Source organism: Triturus cristatus, chromosome 6 (assembly GCF_964204655.1).
Source record: "Triturus cristatus chromosome 6, aTriCri1.1, whole genome shotgun sequence".
Classification (NCBI taxonomy): Eukaryota; Metazoa; Chordata; class Amphibia; order Caudata; family Salamandridae; genus Triturus; species Triturus cristatus.
In genome coordinates this window covers 1,633,622,896-1,633,635,890 of record NC_140589.1, presented here as the reverse complement: position 1 = coordinate 1,633,635,890, position 12,995 = coordinate 1,633,622,896, and the positions used below count along the sequence as shown (strand labels likewise).

The following is a 12,995-nucleotide window of genomic DNA, read 5'->3' as shown; positions in this document are numbered from 1 at the left end:
ATCGGGGGCAGCCTGGGCTCACTCACGGGGAGTGTGCGTGGTGCGTGGGGTGACCGGCCCAGAGGGTCAAGGGTCACTGCTCACCACCGCGTGCACTCCGCCATAAATGGACAAGTGGGAGGGAGGAGCAGCTGGGAGGCGGGAGCGGGGCGGCGAATGGGAAGGGACACAGAGAGAGAAGGGGGCGGGCCACAGGGGAACAGCGGCGGGGAGAGGGCGGGAAACGCGGCAGGGGCTGGGCACAACAACAACAACAAGTGGGGAAAAACACGCGATAAACAGAGGCAAAATACAAAATACAAACGCTACACAGGAAAAATGCGAAAATACAACAGTCAAGGACCAGGAGCACCGCTGCGGGCAGCAGCGGCACTCGGCGGAATCGGGGGCAGCCTGGGCTCACTCACGGGGAGTGTGCGTGGTGTGACCGGCCCAGAGGGTCAAGGGTCACTGCTCACCACCGTGTGCACTCCGCCATAAATGGCCAAGTGGGAGGGAGGAGCAGCTGGGAGGCGGGAGCGGGGCGGCGAATGGGAAGGGACACAGAGAGAGAAGGGGGCGGGGCCGCAGGGGAGCAGCGGCGGGGAGCGGGGAGAGGGCGGGAAACACGGCAGGGGCTGGGCACAACAACAACAAGTGGGGAAAAACACACGATAAACAGAGGCAAAATACAAAATGCAAAGGCTACAAAAGAAAAATGCGAAAATACAACAGTCAAGGACCAGGAGCGCAGCTGCGGGCAGCGGCGGCACTCGGCGGGATCAGGGGCAGCCTGGGCTCACTCACGGGGAGTGCGCGTGGTGAGTGGGGTGACCGGCCCATAGGGTCAAGGGTCACTGCTCACCACCTTGTGCACTTCGCCATAAATGGCCAAGTGGGAGGGAGGAGCAGCTGGGAGGCGGGAGCGGGGCAGCGAATGGGAAGGGACACAGAGAGAGAAGGGGCGGGGCCGCAGGGGAGCGGGCGGGAAAAGCGGCAGGGGCTGGGCACAACAACACACGATAAACAGAGGCAAAATACAAAATGTAAACGCTACAAAGGAAAAATGCAAAAATACAACATACATATTTATAGGCGCTCACCGTGCGCGCACCCTAACGTGCGCGAGCGTAATTCTGATTAGTTGTTACATGTCAGTCAACGTTCGAATCGGTCAAAATCAGGAAGTGTTGGCCGCCATTTTGTTTGTTTTCAGTGCGAGAGTGGAAAAGGAAGGTGGCGAACGTGAAAAGGGGGCAGGGTAGAGAGTTCCTGACCCCCTAGCCTTGGTCAGGGGGTCCCTGAAGGACCCCGAAGGCAGAAAAAAACATTTAATTTTTTTTTTCTTTTTTAAATTGTGGGGGTGCACGCACCGTGCGCGCACGGTGAAAAACCATTAAAAAAATAATAATTTTAATACGTAGTTTATTGGAAAATATATATATTTAAAAAATTATAATACATACATAACTTAGCATTTAAAAAACCGTACAAATTCACTTAAAAAACCATAGGTTTCACACATGTTATAGTTAGGTGGATATTTCACTCGTAAAAAAACCAATGAAATTCCCCCGTTATAGTTAGTTGAGATAACTATAACTCGCGCGACCGCCACTCTATCACAAGGAGGATGTCATCAGTGATGTCATGAGTAATATGTGACGTCATGAGCAGAGGATTGCGGGCGCGCGAGATAGTTATCTCAACTAACTATAACGGGGGAATTTCATTGGTTTTTTACGAGTGAAATATCCACCTAACTATAACATGTGTGAAACCTATGTTTTTTTAAGTGAATATACATATATATACATATACATATATATATATATATATATATATTCTGATGGTATGAAGGCACATTTGATATTGTGAAATTCCAAGACGTATCCATGAGTGACTACGGATACGGTTCACTTGCTTGCGGTTAATCTTCACCAATGGTGAAGAAAGAAGCATATTCTTCCCAAGGCAGGTGTTGTGTGAACAACAGGTAATGGAGGTCATTGCTTTGTAACCGAGGACCACTTGGCATTTGCTTCTCTGCTTTCCTGCAACCGTTGCCCCGCAATCCTCCTACTTGATAATGCTTGGAAGTCTGTCCCTCCTGCAAGGACTGCTGATGCCTGAATTAATTGCAACCACTGGTAACTACTCAGGGACACATCCCAGTGCATCATAGTTTTCCACACTATGCCACCTAAGTTTGGACCCAGCTATATGCAAATCAGTTTGGACTCTGCTCCAACGAGAACAGTCCAGCCCGAACTGCCAAGCCAGGCCCTCCCTAAAACAGGGATACACGCAACCAAGGACATGTTTTGCCTTTATTATGGGCTCATCAGGCAAGTATATCGCAGTGCCGGTGACACCGTGTACATGGGATCGAAGTATGAGCATAACCTTAGGGCGACATACTAAAGTATACAAAAAGTGATAGATGCAATGCCTGAATTAATCTCTGCCGCCAGTAATCACTCGGGCCTGGTGTCTGCTTATTCAGGACAGAAAAGGACCTGAATAGCACTCCACAGGCAGAGTTGTTCTTATTAAAATGACGTCTTTATTTAACGAAATTAAATGTTTATAGTACCATGGTGTCGGAAGAAAATCTGTTTCCTGAAAACAAGGATACTGAGCTCAATTTCTGAGACTGGGAGAGATGCATTGTTCCTTTGCTGTTGCATGACAGAGGTACTCCAATCAAAACAAGCTTAATTCGATTTTAGGCATGTAAAATCATAAAAGCAGACAATTAAAACGCCTAATCACACTTCTAAAAATACATAGGTAAACAAATATATACAGGTTCATAAATCAAGTCATTTTGCTTTAACTGTTTCTGATGCATAAGAGTAAAAATATTTGGCATCTATACTAAAAATAATCCATCTCAAATTTAACACCTTCCATATATTTTCCTCAGTGGTCTAAACATTTAAAATATTCCTTGCTCTCCGTATGCTTTTTAAGAAACCCACCATAGTTCCAATACAATAATCATTATCCATCATCTGTAAATACAGTAAAGCAGGGCGACATTGCCTCCATCCCCCCTGTTTTAATAAAAGGTACAATCCATCTACGTCATTCATTTACATAAAATTAACAGAATAAGGTTACATGGATAGTTGTTGGTAAGGAGATGTCACAGGGACACCGGCATAATTCCCTTGACCAATCTGGGTGGCTAATCAAACGGTGGAAGGTCCCAAATCTAAAACGTGTTACCACGTAACTATCGTAACCCCCTATGCAACACAATAGGTACGTGGGATGTTATACGTTACTAAAATCATTAGGTACTCACATGCTAAGTATCATCAAGCACCTCCTCTTGTTAGGGTCACAGCGGATTATCCAGTTTTCCTTTCAGTGTTACTACCAGTCTAAGCGCCGTGCTTTATCTCAATTAATTAAAAACAACCTGTAGTTTTATCATAACCCCACACAACCAGCACCTCGATTCCCAACCCATGGGACCCAGTTCGGTAGTGGCCTGTGTCTAATTATAAAAGGGTTGATAAGCAGCACTTCAGAAAGCTCCACCATCTAAACTGCCCTCCAACAGTGAAATGTGCTACACACTATATGAAAGGAGCAAGTTTTACCAACTGGATGAGACCACCGGAATCCCCTGTATGAATGGATTTCTCCAACTACCTGTTAGTATCTAAATTCATTCTGCGCCAAAGGTTGTCCACCTGGTGAGTAGCACTCGATCAGCAGCTTTATTTATGATAGGCAGGGACGAGGATTCGGTTGTAGAAGCCGCTCCGTAATGGAATTGCCCGACGCGTTTTGAAGCTCCATATGCTTCTCTTCAGAGGCTTGAATGGAGATGGTGTGTGCAAATGCTGAACCCACTTCACCATTTTCATATTGCACACCCACCAATGGGAAGCACAAATGAGACAGTGCATTGTAGGAAATGTGGTCCGGATAGCACACAAATCTTCTCATGTATGGACCCTGCAAGTGGACTCGTCCTCAATCCTGTTTGAGGCTGCTGGCCCACATTGCCGAAATGATAGTTACCATGTCGGGTGGCCCCCATAACATTACGGGGTGGTGCACACTCCGCGGCAGGACGGACGCGTATAACATTCTGCTCAAAAGGTTGTCCACTTGGCGAGTAGCACTCGATCAGCAGCTTTATTTATGATAAGCAGTAACGAGGATCCGCTTGTAAAACCTGCTCCGTAATGGAATTGCCTGACGAGTTTCGAAAAGGGTTGATAAGCAGCACTTCAGAAAGCTCCACCATCTAAACTGCCCTCCAACAGTGAAATGTGTTATCCACTATATGAAAGGAGCAAGTTTTACCACCAACTGGATGAGACCATCGGAATCCCCTGTATGAATGGATTTCTCCAACTACCTGTTAGTATCTAAATTCACTAGGCTTTAGCAGTACTGCAGGTCTGCTATACACATTTGAATGAGGTGTGTAAATGCAATGTATTTGTTCTTTAGTTATTTCTTCAGGTTTTTCCCTTTTTTCCAAAAGAAGAGCAGAGAGCAGTACATTAAAAAATACATACTATGATGAAGTGGAACCATAGAGCAGTTCAGCGATTGGTCATATGTTGCCGTCAGGGGTTTTGGCAAAGCAAGGGGTTAAAGACCTATGACATCCTGTTATACTGATCCCTAAAGAGATCTGGAAAGTGATAAATTTCCTGGCAGGGGCGTCAGACAGACTCGCCTCCTTAACCAGTACTCGCAGGTGTTTAGTAACAGGATGCTGGAGCATTTTTCAGTTTCAGGATGCGCATATTTTGTCAAACTGACCTCCTGTTCAGAAAAGCAAAGTAGAATTGTGCTCTCACCACTCAAGTGACAGAATAGGCCTGGGGCAAATGTGTCCCGCTGGACATTGCCACAGCAGTAGAGCGGTCTCACCTCAGCACGGCTTCTCCTTTTCAACCGTTGCATCTGAACGACAGCCATGGCGGGTTAGCCTGGGGCTCACAAGCGGTCTCACAATTCCAAGACTGGGATCGCTGCTGATGCCTTCTTTTGCATACCTATTACAATTTTTAAATTGGGGCAGGAGCCCTTGCGGCTCTTCAAGTGAACAGCGCTGAATGCAACCTTTTTTGCTATGCAGATACATAACTTTCCTAACCCGAAAGAATGCTGGATAAAAATAAGACTCCAAATATTGATTTTAATTGGAATGAAGTGCTATACAACATTATGTATAAAGCCTCGTCAAGTGGCAATTTACCGAAGGGGTTTTCTGACTGAAAAGCTCTCAAACCTGAAATCGCTAGAGAAATAGTAAAGGGAAGTATAAGAAAAATACCTTGAAACTAGCCTTTCTCTGAAAATCTAAAGCAGATGTTAGTGTGCAGGAACACAATTCGCGGTGGTACAATCAGCTTCAGAAAAATTATTCTGTTAAGATTCCGGCTTTTTAAAGAGCTAAATGTTTTTTCTTCCCCTCCCCTGTTTATCAGCTATAACAAGGAATCTTCAAGGAGACTGGAGTTGCAATTACAACTAATCCTCCCCAAAAAATTAACTGTGTTGAAGGCTTTGTAATTTCCCTAGGTACAATTTAGCTGTCACTTACTTTAAAATTTACTCAAACATGCGCTCCGAACAGCACTAACTTCACATGTCAAGTGCTTTCCAGCCAATTAAGTCTAAACTGGAAGTCGGTGTTAAACAACTGAATGATTAGACAAGATAGCTCATTTCCCTGCTCTTTTGTTCGGAATAAAATGCCACATTTACATTATCAGGCTCAACAGGATTTTCTGACAGAGGAAGAAAAAACCCCAGCCAACACTGTCCGTGCTCGGCACATGAAGCCTGTCATTTACCAATCATCCTTCAAAACGCAATGGCCATGAATGTAACTTAATTACGACCCAATGATCCTTGACGAAAAATCATCTTATCACTGTCCTCTTCCTCTAGGGCAAATGAGACACTTTTGTCCCTCAGCACCAGCTATGCTGAAATTTCTAATTGCAATAATGGAACAAAACCTCCTTAATTTCCTCACTGCACTTATGAGTTCTAAAACCACGAGGAAAGCGCAATGAACACGTGAAAAGTGTTGTGTTTTTTTTAAGTAACTCTTTAAATTAGAAACGTAGTTCACAATTATTATAAATTAAAATTCTTCCCAACAGTGGTTCACCTTCATCCAAACACTTCAATTCCTGCCCAGATTTCTTCGCACAACGAATGTATTTAAATATGCATAATGTTTGCTCCATGATTTCTCATGACTGCGCTATGATAATACTCTAAACAGCGCCCAAGTTACCAGGAGTGACATTCATCCTACACTCAGGAATAGAATAGCGTCCACCCTGCTACATGAGAATTATGTGCATACTTCACCAGGCACAATGGACAGCATCAGTTCTGCCTGCACTGGTCAATCACAGCCTACAATTAAGTAAGCAATGGCTCTAGGACCCCGACTGCAAGCAAAGATAGCACCCCTTCCCGACAAACTGATAGTACAATACAACCATAATAGGGGTGCAATGGACCCCTCAAATCATTGGGCACTGGTACGTCTGCAGCTGCTGCACCATTAAAAAAAGTCACCCTACATTTAGGGTCAGATAAGAGAAAACCAGCCTAGAACCCGACATCCCTACCAAATGTGTGCACTCACATGACCGATGCTTTTGTACAACTCAAGTTACTGCTACCAGAAAAATATAGTACATGTTATTGTCGGTGGCTAAAGTGTCTCCACTGAAAGAGGAGTGTCGAAGGAGAAAGAGATAGGAACAACTCTGCACTCATACAACAACACAAACGCCGTGGGAAATAAAGTATGACCAAGTTAATTCATACTGCTAAATATTTTTAATGAATTACTGAATATTTGAGACATCAGATGAGGTGAAGTGTGATCAACAGAAAACGTGCGTGCGATGAGCACTTTACTGTTAACTAGTCTACTGCAGTATTTTGCTGTACAACTCTTTCGACAAAACAACCCCAAAACTCTGCATACCTAGAGTACAAATAATTGCTAATCCACATTTCTAGGATGCAATAAGTTGTCAAGCAGATGTACAAAGATACATTTTGGTAGTGCAAAATGCAAGCCACTAAAACCAGGGGTCAATGTGCACTGAACATTGTACCTAACTGAGGGCAATTCATGCTTCATTATTTTATTCTTGAACTAGGACTGGTGCTATAAAGAAACCACCACATAGCTACTGCACGTACAGCAAACGACAACAGTATACCATCTTACAGAGCTTCCAATTAATGGAGCCAGTGGCTTCCCAAATGTTGGCAAGAGTAAGTATTAAGCATACCACAGAGAACCCACGCCAAGCCCAGTTAAATCCGAACCCATCCCTACTATTACCTACTAGTAACTGTTAGAGGCGAAGGTGCCTATTTTTTTCAGGCCTACATATGCCACCACTACGAACTACAGAAATACATTCAATTCACTCCAAGGGGAGGAGAAAGGTGGTGTGTTTGAGGTAAATGTGCATTAAGGAAACACGGGATATTAACAACAGGAAGTCAAAGCACCATTGGTGTCCCTTAAAAAAAAACTTACTTTTCAAGGTGAACTGTTACCACAGGGGAACAGAGGTTAGCCACAGGTTTGGCCAAGCCCAGCGTCACGATGACCTCAAGGAGCCGGTTCACTGTCTCAACTTCACCTCTCATGGCAACACTGTTGAGAACATGAAAAAAGGACACCAGGGTGGCATCTTTGATGAGGACATCCTTCTCCTTCATCTCCTTCAGAATATTAATAGCGTCTACAATGAAACAAAACAAAAGGCCCTTAGATAATTTCATGTGGAGAAAACAAACTGTGATTAAAATAGCATTTCAAACCCAGCAGGAATGTAAATTCTGGCGTATAATGCGGTTTTCAAGCTAATTACTACTTGCAATTTTAAACGAGACTACAATTATAAATCCACAATAGCACGGTTTTATCATTTCGCTGCAACTGCGACTACAAATTATAGATAGGAAGTGTGTGCCCACTCTGCACCGCATAACCCTGCGCAGCCTGCCCTATAGCTGTGAGCGCCAACTAAATGGATGCTTTTATCGTTCAATGCCAACATCTGCTAAATGGCGCCATTGTTTCTGAAGCAGATGGCTTGTCACAAGGCCAGATAATAAAGATGTGTTTACACTGTATATACAGCCACATTAATGGTCTGATACCGATAGGGCCTGTTTGCTGTGTCGATACTAATTAGCCCAGCAGAGCCAATGAAAGCTTTCCAACAGGCTGCACGCTAAAACATTAGGTTCATTAGACACATTAGAAAGGCAAAAATAAACATGTTGGTCTACAGAGCTATGGAAGCGGATTTCTGTTTTATTCAAATAATGTTGACAATGATTTCACAGGCAGAGCATTATGGGCATTTTACATTATGAAATGCAGGTGGGGGAGGCTGCTTCAGAGCGTGGGCAGAGCTTTACAGCGCATACAACCAGAGGCAAGTAGGCATTGCGGCAATACCACTGGATCTGACCCTTGGTAGCAGTGGATTACTCCAGGAGCAAAACTACAGAGGAGAAACCCAAGTCCACTCCCTGGTACAGCCATACCCTCATCTCAGGGGCCTGCGGCCAGATCTGGAGAAAAAACAATCCATTTGAGGGTTGTGTATCACAGCCTGTGAGCCATTGACAGAAAACGCAGAACTTGCAAGCTTCATTGGCTGCAGAGCGGGTACAAGACTTACTGAAGTTCTAAGTCAAGAGATGTTTTACTGGGTATGGGGCCACAGATTACATGTAGGGGACATTAGTAACCACTGTGCCCCACTTGTAGTGCAGCACAATGCCTGTCAACTTTACTCTCCCCTCCACGATCCCAAATGTCACAAATGTATACACGGGTTAAGTGGTTTATAGGTCCATAAGTGAAGCAGGGGAGCCGGGGGCCTACTGCTCATTATGGCACGCTCCAAGCATTATAATCTTGATTTCGGAGTACATTTTCCCTAAATGACCAAACATTCCTCAACGTCTCAAATGCTCGCCAAATATATCTATGCTGGGGGTTGAGTAATGACGCATGGGTGGCTGTCCTACGGTTGAGGACGGGTCTGCAGCAGTGAGCGTCATAAGCTGCCGTTTCTGCAGCCACACCACACTTCGGGCGTTTGCTTCTGCATCAAAGTGTGGGCTGCAGGAAGAGTTGTTAAACGTCATTTCTTGAACGAAAATAAGTCATGCATTTTAAATAGTACATGACAGTAAGTTGTCATATATGGACTGAAGATTCAGCTAGTCTCTACTGCTAATGTATCCATTTTTTTGCCTAAAAATAAAACCCAAAATATTCCAAAATTAAAAAACACAATGTGTGGGGATATAAATTAATGACCGTAACCGTTACAATCCGCTCACTTACACCAGTTAATGGGTTAGATTAGTTCAACAATTCCCCCCCGCAGTACAAATTCATTGTACCGTGGCATCTTTTTAGGTCTCGCGAGCCAAAGGCTCGAAAGAGACATTTTATATGTGGGAATTTCAAAGTGCTACCCACACTTTTGGCTGGCCTAAACCTTGAGTGCACGAGATCACATGCACGTGCACAGCTGCTCCTCTGCTCATTGCATTTCCCCCTCCCTTCTCACCCAGCCCTTTGATGCTCTGCTGGAGTACTTTCACTTTCGCCGCGTTGACCCTTGCATTCCCCCCTCCCTTCTCACCCAGCCCTTTGATGCTCTGCTCGCATCTCCCTCCTCCCTGGGCGTGAAGGGAGACAGAGCCATCCTGCTTGATTAATGGCATTCTTATGTGTTCCCGTAAGCACTCGCTTTAGGTCTTTCTCTATAACCTGTAACCCCACCCACTCTTTTCGCCCTCTCCATGTGTCCTGTTCTCCTCATGGGGTCGCGCTCTTTGCTCCCCATGTACCTCCCTTGCACCCTCCTTTTGACCCCTCTTTGCCCCTTTCTCCCTCTCCTTGCTTCCTTTTCACCTTCCGTACTTTTTCTCCGTTCTCCCACTTCACAAGCTCCTCCCGCTCTCACTCGCACTTACTGCTCCATCAGTGCCAGAAGCTTCCCAAAGGAGTGAGTCACGGCTGCCAGGTGGCCCCGGGCCATGCGTGGCACTTTCAATCCGAGCAGAACTCCCACCCCGCGTGCACACGCCTCGAGGCGCACTACAAACACTGTTCAGTTTTGCGTGTAGTCACAGTTCTACCACAGAAAGGTACACATTCTATTGCTTACAGACTTCAAGCCCATTGCACTCTAGCCTGTGGGCCCCGTGAACTGTGGAGAATACAAAGTCGGACTCGCATGTTCAGCACAAACTCCCCCATCCTCCCCCACCCTCCCAAAAAATGGAAAGGCACAAGTTTAAAACTTTAAAGGGCTCCGTTTATTATCGGAATGGCACCAACATCGTATTTCTGGCTATGGCTCCTCACACTGTCTCATTAAGCAAGCCCCCCCCCCTCAGCCGCTGCCAAACCGATCCATTCATGTGAGTGTTTTAGTACAACGCGTACACAGCGCACTTTCAGTTCTGTGCCGGTGCGGATTACAGCGCGCCATGGGTATACACAGGCACTGCCCAAGGTGGCTATTAACAAACGCTGTATAGGTTTCACGCTGCCAAACCGATCCATTCATGTGAGTGTTTTAGTACAACGCGCACACAGCGCACTTTCAGTTCTGTGCCGGTGCTCATTACAGCACGCCATGGGTATACACAGACGTTGCCCAAGGTGGCTATTGACAAACACTGAATGGGTTTCAAGCCGCTACCCAAAAAACAATACATTGATATACAGAGCACGTGCACAGTTTTGCGTGTAGCCACAGTTCTAACACAGAAATGTACACATTCTATTGCTTACAGACTTACAGCCCATTGCACTCTAGCCTGTGGGCCCCGTGAACTGTGGAGAATACAAAATCGGACTCACATGTTCAGCACAAACTCCGCCATCCTCCCCCCACCCTCCCAAAAAATGGAAAGGCACAAGTTTAAACTTTAAAGGGCTCTGTTTATTATCGGAATGGCACCAACATCGTATTTCTGGCTATGGCTCCTCACACTGTCTCATTAAGCAAGCCCCCCCCTCAGCCGCTGCCAAACCGATACATTCATGTGAGTGTTTGAGTACAACGTGTACACAGCGCACTTTCAGTTCTGTGCCGGTGCTGATTACAGCGCGCCATGGGTATACACCGGCACTGCCCAAGGTGGCTATTGACAAACGCTGAATAGGTTTCACGCTGCCAAATCGATCCATTCATGTGAGTGTTTTAGTACAACGCGCACACAGCGCACTTTCAGTTCGGTGCCGGTGCTCATTACAGCGCGCCATGGGTATACACAGGCACTGCCCAAGGTGGCTATTGACAAACGCTGAATAGGTTTCACGCTGCCAAACCGATCCATTCATGTGAGTGTTTTAGTACAACGCGCACACAGCGCACTTTCAGTTCTGTGCCGGTGCTCATTGCAGCGCGCCATGGGTATACACAGGCACTGCCCAAGGTGGCTATTAACAAACGCTGTATAGGTTTCACGCTGCCAAACACATCCATTCATGTGAGTGTTTTAGTACAACGCGCACACAGCGCGCTTTCAGATCTGTGCCGGTGCTCATTACAGTGCGCCATGGGTATACACAAGCACTGCCCAAGGTGGCTATTGACAAACGCTGTATAGGTTTCACGCTGCCAAACCGATCCATTCATGTGAGTGTTTTAGTACAACGCGCACACAGCGCACTTTCAGTTCTGTGCCGGTGCTCATTACAGCGCGCCATGGGTATACACAGGCACTGCCCAAGGTGGCTATTAACAAACGCTGTATAGGTTTCACGCTGCCAAACACATCCATTCATGGGAGTGTTTTAGTACAACGCGCACACAGCGCGCTTTCAGATCTGTGCCGGTGCTCATTACAGCGCGCCATGGGTATACACAAGCACTGCCCAAGGTGGCTATTAAACGCTGTATAGGTTTCACGCTGCCAAACACATCCATTCATGGGAGTGTTTTAGTACAACGCGCACACAGCGCGGTTTCAGATATGTGCCGGTGCTCATTACAGCGCGCCATGGGTATACACAAGCACTGCCGAACGTGGCTATTGACAAACGCTGTATAGGTTTCACGCTGCAAAACCGATCCATTCATGTGAGTGTTTCAGTACAACGCGCACACAGCGCACTTTCAGTTCTGTGCCGGTGCTCATTACAGCGCGCCATAGGTATACACAGCCACTGCCCAAGGTGGCTATTGACAAACGCTGTATAGGCTTCACGCAGCAAAACCGATCCATACATGTGAGTGTTTTAGTACAACGCGCACACAGCACGCTTTCAGTTCTGTGCCGGTGCTGATTACAGCGCGCCATGGGTATACACCGGCACTGCCCAAGGTGGCTATTGACAAACGCTGAATAGGTTTCACGCTGCCAAATCGATCCATTCATGTGAGTGTTTTAGTACAACGCGCACACAGCGCACTTTCAGTTCGGTGCCGGTGCTCATTACAGCGCGCCATGGGTATACACAGGCACTGCCCAAGGTGGCTATTGACAAACGCTGAATAGGTTTCACGCTGCCAAACCGATCCATTCATGTGAGTGTTTTAGTACAACGCGCACACAGCGCACTTTCAGTTCTGTGCCGGTGCTCATTGCAGCGCGCCATGGGTATACACAGGCACTGCCCAAGGTGGCTATTAACAAACGCTGTATAGGTTTCACGCTGCCAAACACATCCATTCATGTGAGTGTTTTAGTACAACGCGCACACAGCGCGCTTTCAGATCTGTGCCGGTGCTCATTACAGTGCGCCATGGGTATACACAAGCACTGCCCAAGGTGGCTATTGACAAACGCTGTATAGGTTTCACGCTGCCAAACCGATCCATTCATGTGAGTGTTTTAGTACAACGCGCACACAGCGCACTTTCAGTTCTGTGCCGGTGCTCATTACAGCGCGCCATGGGTATACACAGGCACTGCCCAAGGTGGCTATTAACAAACGCTGT

General features: G+C 46.2%; 1 protein-coding gene across 1 annotated transcript in view; it reads right to left on the bottom strand.

Annotated features, from left to right (window-relative positions):
- LRPPRC (leucine rich pentatricopeptide repeat containing) overlaps positions 1-12,995 on the bottom strand; it is a 665,201-nt gene that overhangs the window by 277,561 nt on the left and 374,645 nt on the right. The window contains exon 23 of the mRNA XM_085612780.1: positions 7,544-7,751. Coding sequence (XP_085468906.1) covers positions 7,544-7,751 — 208 coding nt within the window. The remainder of the gene's footprint in view (positions 1-7,543; positions 7,752-12,995) is intronic.